Below are 15,943 nucleotides of genomic sequence, written 5' to 3' on the forward strand. Positions count from 1 at the left end.
AACCCGTGAGGAGTAGAGCCGTGTCCTAAATCCACCCCATCCTACCCGCAGAAACGCCCTGCCCGCTTCAACTAGACCTACGTTGCTCACCACTCAGTATTTAATTGGGGTCTAGATCATAACAGGGACCGTCAACGCTCACGCTCCTCTCTGCTCCCACCCGCCATCCTCATTAGCCCGGGCTGAAGGGAGAGGGGGGAAAAGCAGCTAAAAGGGAGCTTGACAGCTGTGTCACACCATCTCTCTGCCCTACTGAGAACGGGCTGCTATTACAGACTAAGGCAGTCTCCTGAATGAGGAGAGCCCACCAGCTGAGACATGTTCTTTCATGAAAGGGCACTGGGAACCGCTCATATCATTTTCTGCCTCACTTCAAAGAATGCATTAAACACAATTTAATCATCAAGGAGAATGTCGTTGTCAGCAGGAAACGAACTGCAGACCTGCCACCTGCTGCCACAGAATGAAATAAGGCTCAGCTCTTGCAGTCCCATTTCTTTTTCCCACCGAGCGTGCATCAAGTGCACACATAAACACAGAGCCTGAAAAGGCAGCAATTTCCTCACAAGCACAAGCTGACTGTTATGGTCTATCTTAAAATAGTTTAAAATCAGATGACAGGGCTAGACAGATGGCTAATACTACTACATAACTTTTGCTCATACCGCCTCCTTGATTATCTCAGTTTCCTTTTACACATCAGATATGTTATTCCCTCATGAAAACACTATTCACTCTAGAAAAAACTAACTTCCCTTAGCTACATTTCACTGTTTCTGGTGCTTTTGTCACAGCTCTTATCCAAGCAGGTAAGTAATTACCASAGGGGAGTTCAGGCTGATCCATGCACCCAGTAGCATTTCTAAGCCATAGAATGGCTCTTGTTATAGTGCTTTGCTGACTGCAAGGAGCAGAGAATCATCTTCCCAAGCTTCCTGCCCAAAGTCCACCTTCTTTTCAGGAAGTACTCACATAAATGGGCCTCACTGCCTATTAGCATTCTTTAAAATTCCCATTTCTTGTCCTCCTGTACTCCTGAAAAACTCTAACCCTTGCACAGCCTCCTTCCCATAGGAGCTCATACCTCCAGCCCCATTCCCAACCCAACTCCTGTTCCTGCAGCAGCTAAACAGGAACCCTGGCTCTCTGCAGCATCTTTCTTATCTACCAAAGGCCTAGCCTCTCTACTGAGCTCTATGTTAATGGAGAAGGGATAACTCTAACACTTCCCCAGCACCATCTGTTGCTGCCCAGCATTCTTCACCCCATGCAAAGTTTCCCAAATAAGATTTCAAAATAAAATTTTCAAATAAGCAGTTTTCAAAGTTGAGGAGAAACCTTATTTTTACATGCCATCCAACCTAAACTGGAAAGCTCCCTGCTGCATCAGCAGGTATAAATCAAATCTGCATCTCTATTTGTGCTGTGTTGCTYTCAATGAGCCACACTCTATCTCTCCCTTCCCCCTCCCTCTGGGTGCTTTTCTCTAAAATTATAGGTCTTTCCAAGGTCCCCACATATTGTTCTCACTAACCAAGGATATAGGGATAGGAGGAGAAATAGAGAGCTATAGAGCTGCCTCTTTTACTCACTCTCCTCCGAATATGACTGTCATCAGGCAAACATGGATGAAAAATACAACTTTTTTTTGTAGCTTTGGGAAGATGGAGATAGAAAAAGAATTAAAGAGAGAGAAAGAAGAAAAATAAAAGGAAAAGCATGGATTTTTAGTGATGATAATCTCACTGTTTCTCCATCTAGCATCCAGTCTTTTCCACAGGTCTGGCAAGCACAGGCTTTTTGTTAACCAAACTATTGATTTCTGTAGAAAAGCGCTCCGGCTGCACATCCCGAGGCAACGCAGGCCCGAAGCTGCAGAAGGGGGTAGACTGCTCATGCAGCTGGAATACAGAGCACACTACGTATTCCAGCACATCTGTGCTGCCTCATGCTCTATACAAAGCTTATTAATTAAGTATAAATTCACGTATAAATTGATATTTGTCAAAAGCAAACACCTCACACAAATGTGGCCATAAACTTAACTCCACTTAAGTTCCGTTTTCACTTACCTCCAATAGAAGCTGAAATCCCTCTCTCTTCTTAATCTCCTCTGCTAGATACCTGTAATTACAAATGCAGGTTTTTACAACACAGAACACCACGGCACACACTAGCAACAACTAAAGCAGCTCTTGAACACCTAGACAGATTTAAAAAAAAAAATAAAAGTGCTACAGAGTTAACCTCATTTCTACCTGCTGGGAAAAAGTAGTAGCTATCAGCTTCTGAAAACAAATAAAGACTACAGCCAGCCAAGGAGCACTAAGGAGAGGCCACATTCTGTCCTCAGGCACAGATCTTCAGTGGAGCCATGTGGTACAAATTGACCCTATTTGGAGCAGGCTGTGAGCTTCCCTGATGCAGTTTTCCACCGATGTTGCTCTCTACAAATTAATTCCTCAATCTCTTTTCTTGAAGGGAGATGTTGTGCTGCCTGCCTGCTGATTTCATGGCCACTGTGACAGCTTTTACATTCCTACTGCGGCCACCAGGTTCCCCTAGTTTGGCCCAGTTTGACTTCAAAATTTGTTTATTAACTTCCTGACTATTTTCTTCTCCAGTACTGTCCTTTTTCCGCATTTTACACAATAGTACAAATTTCCATTCAGCGACTTACTGCTGATGTACAATAACTGCTATGATAGCAATGCTCTAAAACAACCATTTCTTTCTTCTTTTGCCTGCAAATATGAAAAATCTTCAATGAATGGATTGATTTGAACCAAAACTCTGTATCCAAACAGTTACAGGAATTTTTTAAAGGACGACTACATCTTAGCCACTGGCACTGTAACTCAGGAATTACAGGAAAAAAGGACATTATGACAGAGTTAGGGCTAGGACTTCAGTCCCTTTTCTCCCTCCCAAAGCCTTCCCAAAGAGAACTCGAAAGAAATTATCTCAAATTCATAGAGAACTTCCATTAGTCATCATAATTTTGTTCTTTCACATAAGATGATACCATGGAGATTTCTGTCCAACACTAGTAAGAGCTGGTTAAACTACTGATTGTGAACAATTCTGGTTCTTTATTAGATTAATTCTGTACTTTGCTGCCTGCAGCTACTTTTCCTGACCATTGCACATATAATTCTTTCATTCAGTAACAGAGAAAGAAAAATACTATCAAAACTACCCCCCTCAGCCCTATCCACAAGCCTGAAAACCACCACCCTAGGGAAACCACTGGCACAGCTGTATCAGCAAAGCCTGATACTTCAGCAGACTTGCTGCAAAAACAGGTAGTCTAGGGAGCCAGTAAACCACACCCTCGCTGGTGAACATTTCTGAAAGCAGAGAACACCCACCCTAACAAGCCACAGCTCTGGTCCTTCCCTGCCCTTCCCACGCTGACTTGCTCCTGCCGCGCACGCTTGTTGCCTGGCTAAGCTAAGGCCCATGCTAAGGCTTAGGCTGAAAGAGTAAGTACAAGCTCGCTATCAAATATAAGGTAGATGTAGCTATACCTAGATAGAGAGGGAGAGAAGCTAGGTATTTTGGATGGCGGGGAAGGCAGGCAAGGAGGGCTGCTGTTTTTATAGGAGGACTGTCTCAAGGAACACAGGCTCAGTGCTTCGGTCCTGCTGCTAAGGCACTGGTCTGCAACAAAGGAAAAATGTATCTAGCACAAGCAGCAAGCTATTCATAAGACAGTGTGTCACAATATTTTAGTATGTTCGTAACACATCACTGAGACAGTGTGTCTCAATATATTTTAATACATCATATTAAAAAATATATWTTTTTTTTAGGGACTTAAGTACAAGCATCTCTTTTTCCCCTTCAACGTCTTAAATAGGGTTTAACCTATTTTAGAATGAGACCCCACCTTCTAACCCCAGGTATTTTTTTCTAAACATCATCTGACATAGAAGAGCTAATGTCAGTCAAGCTCTCACCGCTGTTAATCTTTTCCTTAACTACACTGCCAATGACCTAAAAAAGCAACCATTAGAAAAATCTATCACCCATGATTTATCTTGCCAGGGCCATTTGATAGCAGTGGGGCAATTTTCTTTGTGTATCTTTCCACAGTTGACAGTGGAGTTTTATCATGATGTCAGGTTCATGGAATRTCAGTAGGGGCCAGCTAAGGTCCAGAGGAGAGAAGTGGTAGCACTTGCAACAACTACGGCTTGCACAAAATGAGGATCTACATTGAACATAGACAGGTGTTAAGAGTGTTAAGAGAGAGTGTTAAAAAGATAAACTGGGCAAGAAAAAAACCCCACAAAGATATTGAAGCATGATATGCAAACTCAGCTATAGCTATGCTCTAAAAACATCCTATTTTTTCCTTCTTTGTCTGCTTCGTAGTCAACTTCCTTGCAACAAGGAAATATATATGTACGCACATATATAAAAAGACCTTTCCAAAGTGATCACAGAATGCTCTACTTAAGTCAGTTTGAAAATAACACTTTTCAAATAGAGATGATCACAGTATTCCTGAGCCATCTAATCTAAGCTAGCCTACTGAAACCACGATTCACCTCTACAACAGGAATTTATTAATGGAATAGCCAATAAGCAATGCTTTCTCCAAAAGAATACATGACTGCAATTACCTTAAGACTTTTGCAACTCTGCCCAACTGTGGAAAAAGATCTTGAGAGCGAGTTGTAAAGTCAGTGGACTAGTCCCAGAAACAATCCAGGTTTGTTCCGGAACACTGCAATGCTGAACAGCGCAACAGAGTAAAACCTACTCTAACAGATCAGGAGAAAAGCTGCACAGCTGTTAAGCAGTCAAGGAGCCTGGCACAGCGCCCAGCAAACCTGATGTCTCAGCTGCAAAATGCCTGTGCTCAGGCAACCTCAAGATAGCAATGCAGCCACTGTAAAGAATGTACYTCATCAGATAATGACTGAGAATTAATTTTAGTCTTAAGGGGAAGGGAAAAGTAAAAAGACAATGTTGTTACTGCTTAGAGGTCTACCACCTAGTCCTAACATTCAAGGAAAATATCAGTCCTAGAAGATCATCAATCACTGTGCTCTCATACAAACCACCTTGACCAGTGACCTTGATACGGCTGATTTCTGCAAYAGTAAAATGAGCTGCATCCTAGAAGCAGCTCAGGATCTGGCACATGGAACTGCTTCTACATTAATGCTAAAATACACTGTTACAAATTAGAAAAGGGAGCACTGGTCACCACTATCCTATTTCTGTTTCAGGTAACATAAATGTTAAATGTAACAAATACTGACAGCCTAATTCAGTCTTCATTTYGTACTAACATTTATGCCTATTGCTATAAACAGTAATGACTAATAGGGATGATAGCAGATTTGATAACACTATTATTGCTTAGTTCCTTCTTTTAAGCTGTAGAAACAGAATAGAAAAACATGCAACAATTGTGTCTRTCCAAAGGTAAGAAATGCCATTGCTTAGAAATGCATTGACACATTGATGCTTCAGGTAGTCAGTTAAACAGAACGGACATGGAAAATGTCAAGGACATACCTAGCTAAGGCCAGGGCCCTGTTTACCCTTTCCTCAAGGCCTGCAGTTCCCAGTGCCTTCCACATGAGCCAGAACTTGAACGCGTCCGGGCGCCTGCTGCACTGAATGGACTTGTCGCCCGTGTCATAGCTGACGTCGTAGAACTTGTCTTGCTGGAACAGGTAGGCTGCCTGAGCGGAGTAGCACTTCTTCAGGAGCCCCTATCAGAAACACACACACACAAAAAAAAAGGCTTAGACTCCTAACATGCATTTTCAAATCTTTTCAGTTTCCCAAGAGAAAGGATTTTTTTCTTGTCTGTACCAGCTATTCAGTAAAATAGACCCAGAGCAGAACCAGGGCAGAGGACTGCTCAAAGCTTGCCACRTTGCTTAACAACCCTGGATGAACCTGGATTCAATGAACTCTGCAGGGTTTCAAGCACCGACTGAAATGAAACCCAGATTTAGTTCATAATGCTACTAAAGAATTGGGGGTTCAAGAATAATTTTGGCTCTGATCTCAAGAAGCCATAGGAGTGAGTACCAGAGAAACAGCTCCAAGACATAAAATGGCTTGGAAAGAGGGAAAAGGGGACCCTACTTTTACTCTTTTGGTCTATCAGTTGCATTTTCAGCATTTAAAATAAGTCTTAGGAAAGGGTACTATACGGTACTGTACCCTGATCATGGTTTGTTTGTTACTTTTATTCAGCAATTTGCAGGCTCTAATTCCCAGGTCTAGGCAAAAACAACCAGTAGAAAACAAACAAAAATGAGTGAGTACARTGACCTTTCAGGGAAGAAAAATCCTGGAAAGTGAAAGCAGGGGTTTAAATGTGCAGGGGAGGAAGAGAGGCTGTTGGCTGAAGAATAAAATGCTCAAGCATACTCTAATATTCTGAAGTACAGAAAAGGGCTGGCAAAAAGTTACAAGAACAGAGATGAGGATGGCCCTACAGGGAGCCTGAAAGAGAGGAAAAGTTGTGGATTTGTTTGCGATGTTAAAAACAGGTGAGGAAAAAAAAATGTCTACCACTGGAAAAGAAAAAGAGCCTGAAGAACATGGCTACAATTTCAGATTCCCATTTGCAAATGTGTCGCGTGCCAAGGAGTCGTCCGTGCAGAGTAGTCCAAGTAACAGAAGTGGGCAGCATGGTAAGTCAATAACTGGTATCTCAAAGTACACAAGGCATTTTTCAGATTTAACTTCATTCTTCTACTTGAACTATCTGAAAACAACATTTCATATTTTATCAATTTCTCTGCATCTTCTGCAAATTTGATTTTGAAATGACAGCCAGTGCCATTTCAAGAGTGCTAACGTCACTCTTGAACACACACATATATATATATATATACACACATATATAAGAGGAGCTACATTACAATACACTACTGATAATGTTAGAATTGACCATAAAATATAGAGAGGAAAAAATAAATTAAAAAAAAATCGCACACAAAAAGATAAAAATAAACTCGTAGCATACACAGAACAATCTCCCTCATTCTTCAATCCCTCCATCCATAACAAATAAACAAGTACTGTGTGCTACATGTAGAGTACAAAAGGAGAAAAACAAAACCATGAAGAAGGCTTCTGCACAACTTATACAGGGGGTTGACAGTCCAACTGAAATATCTGCAGAAAGGGCAGCAAATTCCATCTGAACTCTCTAGCCACAGGGCCAGGACATTCAGCCTTGTAAAAAGAGAATTTGTGTGATACCTTGGGAAAAAGAGGGACAGTGGCTGATGTCCCTGTGCAATCATCAAAACAATACYGTGCTGCTGCAGCAGTGCCCTATAGCACTAACTGAAAAGTCATTGCTGGGTTTTACCCTCCAGTACCTCACTAGGACTGGAAGGAAAAGAAACAAAACATCAGAGTTTGTCAGCTATAAAGGAAATATGAAACCAAAACCCAGGGAGCAAGATGAAGAAGCAAGTGAAGGGAAGGAAGAAGTTGTGCTGTAGGATCTTGGGGCAGAAGAGATAAAAAGCAGAGGAAGAAAAAAAAAGATGCATTTTGTTTTCACTGAGGGAGTTGCTCCTTAATAGCCACTGTCTCAAAAGTAATAGATTAAAAAATGGTGAGGACATAAGAAGTCTGAGTTTTACTAGTCAAATGAAGAAAAAGTAGAAAAAACAGAAAGAAAAAATATGCTTTCCAACCGAGTATTCACAGTCCACAAAAGTAGCCCATGGTTTCCCTACAGTAACTAATGTGTACAGAAGATTTCCAAAAATTTCATTAGATAAATTGACAAATTTGAGTTTTCCTCCAGCCTTTTTTATGGCTCAYAGCCTTACAGGCTTAAAATAATGCTGTGCCTGTACTGTGACTCAAAGTTTAAGAGAAAAGAAAAAAAACCCTATTTCCATATACTATGGAAGTTCAAAGAGACACTATGAAGTTCAAAGAGCCTTTGGCTTTGATTAGATCTACTCTTAATGCTGTGAGCTATAATTTATGGCAAACAAAAGAAGAATTAGTGACATTGATATCAATACACAAAAGCTCCAATTTCTTACTGTACATAATTCAAAACAGGTTTTTCTCATTGAACACACACTTATTTACAGCAAGCCTTTTGATCTCTTTCCATTTCCTGTACTAGTTATAAGAAAGTTTTTTGGTGGAAAGGGTGGAGAGTAAACAAACCATGAGCAGTTCTCCCCCATACCTCAAGACAAACATCTTCCTGATTTGCTCCATCTGAAGGAATAAGGACAATCTTTTGAAGGGCATACTTGAAAATTCTGAAAAGCAGCRTGCTACAAAAGGCCATCCCTGCAATTCACTTCAAGAGGTGAGAAGAAGCTCCCAGTTGTACTAACCCCAAGCAGAAAGCAAGGCAAACACTTCATTTCCTGCAGCTGCTCTGGAAGGAAATCAGGGAAGTAGATATCTTTGTGATACCGATAATGATGAGGAAGAAATTAAACTGTAGATCTGACTACCACAATCATCTCCATCAATAATGTTCTGTGCTAAAGTGGGACTTCATTAACTACATTCTTTTAGCTTTTAAATAGTAAGTACAAATTCTGTTCATTACCTAGAATGGCTTGCTAATTACCTACCTGATGGTGCAACTGAAGAACTGAAAAGTCACAGAACTTCAGTATTGGTGATTAGCATTAGTCCTCTATTTATACAGTTATAATGCTTATGTTTATACAGATTCCAACAAGCACAATTTGGAGTAGCATTTCAGTCTTAAGGGAGTATGGACAACTCAAATGTGGTTCATAGCATTTTAAGAACAAAGCTCACTAACTAACCTTTCAGGACACCTCTGTGTTCTGAGGAAGGGGATTCTATTATAGAAGGGCAGAAAGTCACACAGCACACAGCAGCAAAAGAGAGTTAGCTGCACATTTGTTCAGCTCTTCAGGCACTGAAGAACTATTGCCATTGATCTGAGCTTTTACAGATGACTATCGAATCTCCCTTTGCTGGAAAGGCTTCTCCATTCTAATAAGGTCAAACACATATTTCCATCTCTATCATCCCTGGAAATCATTCCAATTTCATGTTATTAAGGCTAGAAGACATTCTCTTATCAGCATTTCACTATAATCTATCCTCTTTATTTTTATCTGATAGGAAAATATTTAAACACATCTCATTCCAATAATCTAACTGCAGTGTCTTAAGAAGAAACACTGCTAAGTCACAGAGCTTTACTGATGCTCTAGGGCAAAAAAAACCCACAAACAAACGAACAAACAAACATTACACCAAATTTTCCATCATTAGGACTTTAGCTAATGAATAGCAATTAGCACTTCACCAGAAACAYGGTGATTCTTTCATGAGCTTGCCCTTCCACACATTGAGTAAAATGCAGTTTGGGCTTAAGCTGTCTATGCCTTAAAAGAATTAAGGAAAAAATATACTGAAGGGAGTTATTTGCCCTCTTATAATCACTTAACCCTAATCCTCGGATAGCTCCCAGTTTCCAAAACAACCCAAGTTAATGGGAAAACAAGCTAACAAACCTTCTCTCACCAAGCCCTTAAAGAGCTTTCATTAAACCCTTAAAGGGAGCTAGAGCTTGATTCATAAGTAGGACTTATCAACTTAACTTTCACCCCTCAAGTGCGCAGGATTCAGCTTTACGGTTACTCGTGGCCCAACGCTGCATCAGATGTAGGAATGGGATAGACACTCCACTCCACAGAAGGAGAACACAGAGAGGCTGCCAGACCCCCAAGGCTGCAGCAGTGTTTGCAAAGTGATTCTAGATTATCAAGGAAGTGGGAGTATTTTTCCTTCTCCATCTCCTTCCTCTTTCTTCAAGAGGAATTTGCAATATACAGCTCAAGCAGTCTAATCGTTATCTGGGCCTGTATCTATATTGGACTATACTGGACTTGATTAGTTAGAGTACTGAAGCCATCCCAAGCCTGCCACTGAGGGACTACATATTTTTGATGGTTGTGGTGGGKTTTTTTTGCATGTGCACTCATTCTTCTTGCTGGAGTACATGGATAGTCTTGGAGTTTGCAATCCAGGAAATGAAGAGGCACATTTCCCCTTGTTGTCCTGCCTTCTCTCATCCATGACTTGGACTATCATCTGAAAAAAAGGGTAGTTAATATCTGTGCTATTTATCCTCAACAGTTTTCAAGGCCAAGAGTTGTAACAGTTACATAAACAGCTAGCCACTAGCAGCTAAATAGAAACTATCAGTTGCTTTGATAGACATTTAAAAAAACAACTTATAAACCACAAAACAGTGGTGGGGTCTTCACAGACTCCATATCCCACTGATGTTCAGAGTCATTCCTGACCAGTGAAACATAAGCTAAAACTCATTCCTGATGGTATACAATGAAATTAGAGCAGGTCTGAGTTTGATACAGCGCTTTAAATAGTTAATCTCTCACTGATTTCTTTATTAAGAAAGAATTTGACAAAAATATAGGCAGAGATTTTTTCCACATCACAGACTCATCTCATTGTGCCGCTTGAGAATCAGAGCTCTGCTGTTTGCTTTCTAGATCTTTTAATTAGTCTTGGCTTTTGCAAAACCTAAATAACCCTGGCAATGATGGAAAAACCAGCAGAGTGAGGAGAAAATGAAGCTCAGCACCTCTACACTGAAAGCCAAAAGTTAACAAATTAATGGCACAGAGGGCTTATCTCTCCCTATATTCTGAAAGGGGACACACATTCCCAGCCTCTTTCCATGTGCTGACTCCTCTCCCACTCCGGTGCACCCATGCAAGGAGACACAACGTGTAACTCTGACTAAGTGGCATTCTTTTAGAAAAGACAGACTGCTGAAGTCCCAAAGGACGACGATTGTTCTAGAGATCCTGATGTCCCTAGTGTCTGGGTGCTGCAGATCCAGGTGGCAAACACTCCRTTCTGAATACAAATCATGTGCAGAAGTGAAACTATCACAGGCATCAGCTACAAACTTTGACTATTGGAGAGTTTAGTAACTTGGATCATTTGGCTCTGCTCCCTTACTCATCCTATATCAGCTTCTTGATGAAATCCAAAATATATATCATAGAATGCATAGAATACATATCATATCATTCAGTCTTTGCACTGCAGTGTAGYAAAAGTGACTAGCAAGTGTTTTCCCATCATCTCCACTACCACATTACAATAATGAACTCTACTATGTTAACACACACATACATGAGGACTTACAGAGTTGTCTTTCACCAGAAGAGCACAGCACTGGATTCCTGCCATGAGCATTTTGTGGGGATTCCAGGCAACAGAGTCAGCCCTATGAAATTTATAAAAGGAGAAGGGGAAGGGAGGAGGAAGGGAGACAGTACATGTAATTGAGAGTGAAAGAGGATCAAAAAATACCTGCAAGAAGATATATCAGTTTTCCCTATTTGTTTTCCATAATCCTTTAAGTTCCACAAACCCCCAAGTTCTCCAATTAAAAATAATAGGTATTTGCAAAAATGCAGCTCCCATGGAGGGCATTAGGATACATGCTTTTTCCACCTCGCTCCCTGGTAAGTGTCCTCATTAACTTAGCTGACTTACCTGTGGATGCCATGAAGAAGCTTGCAATGCTTCTTTGATATCAAAGCTGAGCCACCCCAAGAGGCCTGTTGGAAGWGTGCAGAGACAAGACAATATTATTTGTATGAAGTGGTTCTTCGCGTGGTTTCATAAGGCTTCACTTAAGGATTTCCGGAGATGTTTTTCCCTATTTAAACTTAGTTTACTACTGAGTCAGTGGGCTAAATTTGCCTGCGGTTTCATCAATACAATCGTATTGAAGTAAAAGCAGCTTCCTAGAGCTATGCCTAATAGAGGAGCTGGTGCTTTGTGCCGTTAAGTGAGTCTCAAACTCTGTTGTCCTCCCTGTGAAAGCAAGCACAGGAATTGAAGGGATTCTGTGTAGACATGTTCCTCACAGCGAACAGGAAGAGCTTCCATTCCTCCAGCCTAAACCTAGGCAGTGAGAGCAGRAAATGCTGCTTTGCAAATCTTCCTCATGCAGCTTCCTTAGTGAGAAATTCACGCAGGAAATTGAAGGGCGAATGATACCATCTGCCAATTTCAATGTCCAGGCTCAAATGTACTATAGAGTTTTGATATGAAAATTGAAGTCAGTAAGTAGGCAAAAGCAGCTTTTCTGCCAGCAGCGATCCAACCGAAGCCAAAATGGAATAAGACTCACCACATCTACCCTGGGTTGCCCAAGAACTAGGTGTGTGGCCTTCTCTGTACTTAGTTACTCTTCAMAGAAATACATTTTCAAGAATCATCTTATCTATTCTAGACACCTGTATTTAGATAATTCCTTTTGCAGTCTYTTCTCCAGAGAAGCCCAGACAAACACAGTGTATTAGAAGTTTAACTACCTGGGCAACTCAAGTTATATAAGGTGATGCTTATCCATGAATTCAGCAAGGCCCAGATTTTACCCACCACCTGCAATGAATCTCTAGTTCTCAGAAACAGCATATGCCAAGAGGGAAAAATAAACAACAAAAACAGCAGACATGTCACAGAATACAGAAGAGAGTAAGTTGTTATAAAATACATTAAAAAAGGATTTCTAGTGGCCATGCAGGCAAAATCTACTTAAACAAGTTCCCTGTAATATAAACAAGGCTCCTCAGAGGCAAAGGAGTGATCAGTCGCTGTAAAACTCATCCTATTTTTAAAAGTATGTATTTATTTTGGTGGAACAAAGGAGAAATCACTAATGTGAAGATTCCCAGTCTCAGTATGGAGAACATATGCTTGGTTTTTTTTTTATTTTTACTTGTTTCTGTAACAGAAACAGCTGCAAGAGCTAATCTAAAATTTAGCACCATTATTTGCTTCACAGGCCATACAATGGGAATAAGATCTCTGGGAGACTGAAACGGTGCAGGTTCACAAGGGAAATGAAAGATTAATAMCTTGTCTTGAAATATGTCTTTCTCATTAATGCAGGACATAAGCAAGCCATCATATTTTATTTTGCCATGCTCAAAACACTCTTGGCAAGAAAATAGGAGCTGCTCATTCTACAGATGGAGTCTGAGGTAGCAAAATTTGTCCCAAACTGCACAGTTGCCTGTGGCAGGACTTGAAACTGGGTTTCCACAGTTAGTCATGCTACATGAGGACAACCAAACTGGCCTTCCTATTTATAACCTGATTTTCTGCTTCTCGTTCTACGATTCAGTAAAGTCAAAACAGCACTTTTGGAGATCTAGAGGAGAGGAATGATAATAATGCATGTCCATTCACCTTCACCACTTTTCTGTCCTCCCTTCACCCACAAGGCCATGAGATGAATTTATGCTCTGTGCTTCTTTGCCCTGTCCACAAACCAGGTCCTTAAGGACCCAGGGCTGAGGATGAACAAAAGTGAAAACTTTTGCATCCAAGATGACTGAGACTCACTCGTTTAGTGTTTGTAAAGACCTCTTGCAACAGAGGCTGCACAACTTGGCCATTTCACTCATGTTTTAGAATACCAACTCTTGGTATGGATTTAAATTGTCAGTCCTAAACATTGCTATATCTTGCAATAGCTGCTGTGGTCATAGGAAACAGATTATGTCTTATCTCTTTGCAGCAGATTCTAAGTATCTGTAGGCTAYTGTATGTTGTCTCTTTGTCTTTTCTAGTCTAAGTAACTTGAGTACTTTCAGTCTTCCCCCATTAGTCACGAATTCTAGCATGGTTCTGTTTATTCTCACTGCTCTGCTCTAATCCTTCTCTTGGAGATCCTTAATCTTCTTGAAATTCAAGTTTTATTTGGACACAGGCTTGGTAAACTGGATGGAGCTAAAAGTAGAAGGAAAGAATTAATATATTTAACTTCTTTATTCAGTCCTTCAAGATGTTTCCCCTCTGCAAATGCTGCTGTTATGTTATATATTACAACCCCCTCAATCTTTGTCTGCAGATCTGTTACCTAGCCAGCATTTCCCAGCCTGTGTTTGTTCAGCTGATCATTACAGCTTAAACTTAGAGCCCTATCCGTATTGAACCTCAGCTTCTTTTTTTTAAACAAATCTCTCGTCCAAATRTTCAAGATCACTTTCATTTCTAATCCTGCCCTCCCACTGTCTCTTGCAGTTTCTTATCATCTGCATGTCACCTTCAGATAATAAACATACTCTTTCACCCAACTTRCTAGTGAAAATATTGGACAGAACTTAACCTAGAATAGATCTTTGTGGAATCCTGCTCAACATCTACTACCCTTTCAGTAACAAACTGCTGATAACCACTCTGAGCCTGATTTTCCAGCCAGATTTTTCACTAYCACAGCTGCAGGGCTGCCTTGGCTTTCTGATGAGAATTCTCCTTGAGATATTCCCAAGACATAGTCAAGTTAACTGCCTCTCCTCCATATATGAGGCTAGAGAAAGAAGGTAGRTGGATTAATCGGGATTGATCCATTTTGTTCATGCAAAATCTAGTTGGGAGCTATACTTAAAACACCAGAAGATTAATATTTCAGCCCTTCCCTCCTGCAGTGTAATTGGTAGCTACCTGTGAGAAAACACTGTGTTTTGTATGTAACAAATCGCTTACAGCTGAATGACGTGGCTGACAGGGTTTTGCAATGTGATTAAACTAACGACCTAAGCCCAGGCTAATAGGTCAAATCCGATTTTCTGTTCTTGCCTAATCATGTGCACAAGTTCCCAGTGCCCAGCAGGGAGGAAATACCCGTGCTGGGTATTTAAAGCCACATGAACACCATGTGTGAGATATGTAATGKCTGGAGCTTGAGTGCTTGTTGATGATGCAGAACAAGAGGGGCATGGCAGATACACCACACATGACAATAACCTAYAGGCATGCGTGATAGCACTGCAACATTCACAAAACGAGCGTGGTTATGGTCCCTGCATGTGGTCCTGACAGTTCAATGGCTTGACTGCTAGGATAATACTAAGGGTCTAAGCCCAAACTATCTTTAAATCGTTTTTCTTAACTTCCTTTTTCACCCATCTCAGTTGCTCTCCGCATGACAGAGATGATGAACTTCTCATGAGAGAACCACATGAGATCCACATGATGAGAACTTTTCTGCTATTTTTCAAAGTTTATCTTCCTAAAGGCCACTAATTTTATGTTGATGTTCTCCCTTTTGCCCTTCCTAAGGATCATGAGTTTTATTGTTTCAGGTTTAATGAGGAGTTTCCCTAAAGCAAACATAAATTTTTGGCAATGGAGTCTATTCTGAAATTAGCTACATCAGTGTAAGACTAGAAAAAAACACTGGCATATAAGTCCTCCTTATCAGCAGCTCTTGAGATCATTTACAGTAGATAAAATCACGATCCATAACAATGATAAAAGAAATTCAAAGTTACAGCAGACCAAAAAAAGCAGTACTCACTTKCAATAAATCAGATTGCACAATATGTATGTAAATCATTCAACATGAAACCAGGAAAGATTCCTGGCTTCTTTTCAAATGAATGCAGAATCTCAAAGCTTTCAATATTATTTCTCATATCTATGAGTCTAGAAGGAGACAGGGTGCTTAAAAAAAAAAAAAAAAAAAGAAGAAGAAAAGAAACCCAACAACTCTCTGTTTTATTCCTGTATACTCACTGTTCCTTTTCACACATTCTATCACATTATGAGTTACAGTCTGCTCATTTTAGCATTTTAGCATAGGTATGTAAATACATACACACCTTATGCTGAACAAAAATAGCACTGAAAGCTTCCAGTTTATTTCCATTACCTTAATTCTCATATAAATATTTGTGAGAAGCTTTAAAGAAAAACAAACAAAAAGAAACAGCCATCCACTCAACTTTTCCTACAGAGTGAAAAGAAGGAAGGAAAAATCTAAAAGAATTCCCAAGAATCACCCAAGGTTCATAACATGAATCACATTTTAATAGAAAAACTCATCTTTTAGACCATAGACCAGGTCTATGGGATGGTTTATGGGATATATTTG

At 40.3% G+C, this 15,943-nt stretch overlaps 1 protein-coding gene across 1 annotated transcript in view; it reads right to left on the reverse strand.

Moving 5' to 3' along the window:
- Positions 1–15,943, reverse strand: part of GADL1 (glutamate decarboxylase like 1) — a 65,623-nt gene that overhangs the window by 33,383 nt on the left and 16,297 nt on the right. Inside the window, exons 10-13 of the mRNA XM_026045495.1 lie at positions 11,548–11,612; positions 11,194–11,275; positions 5,536–5,735; positions 2,073–2,124 (exon numbers count right to left, since the gene is read on the reverse strand). Of these exons, the coding sequence (XP_025901280.1) occupies positions 2,073–2,124; positions 5,536–5,735; positions 11,194–11,275; positions 11,548–11,612 (399 nt within the window). The remainder of the gene's footprint in view (positions 1–2,072; positions 2,125–5,535; positions 5,736–11,193; positions 11,276–11,547; positions 11,613–15,943) is intronic.

This window comes from Nothoprocta perdicaria, unplaced genomic scaffold (assembly GCF_003342845.1).
Source record: "Nothoprocta perdicaria isolate Ctin4 unplaced genomic scaffold, notPer1 scaffold_40, whole genome shotgun sequence".
Lineage (NCBI taxonomy): Eukaryota > Metazoa > Chordata > Aves > Tinamiformes > Tinamidae > Nothoprocta > Nothoprocta perdicaria.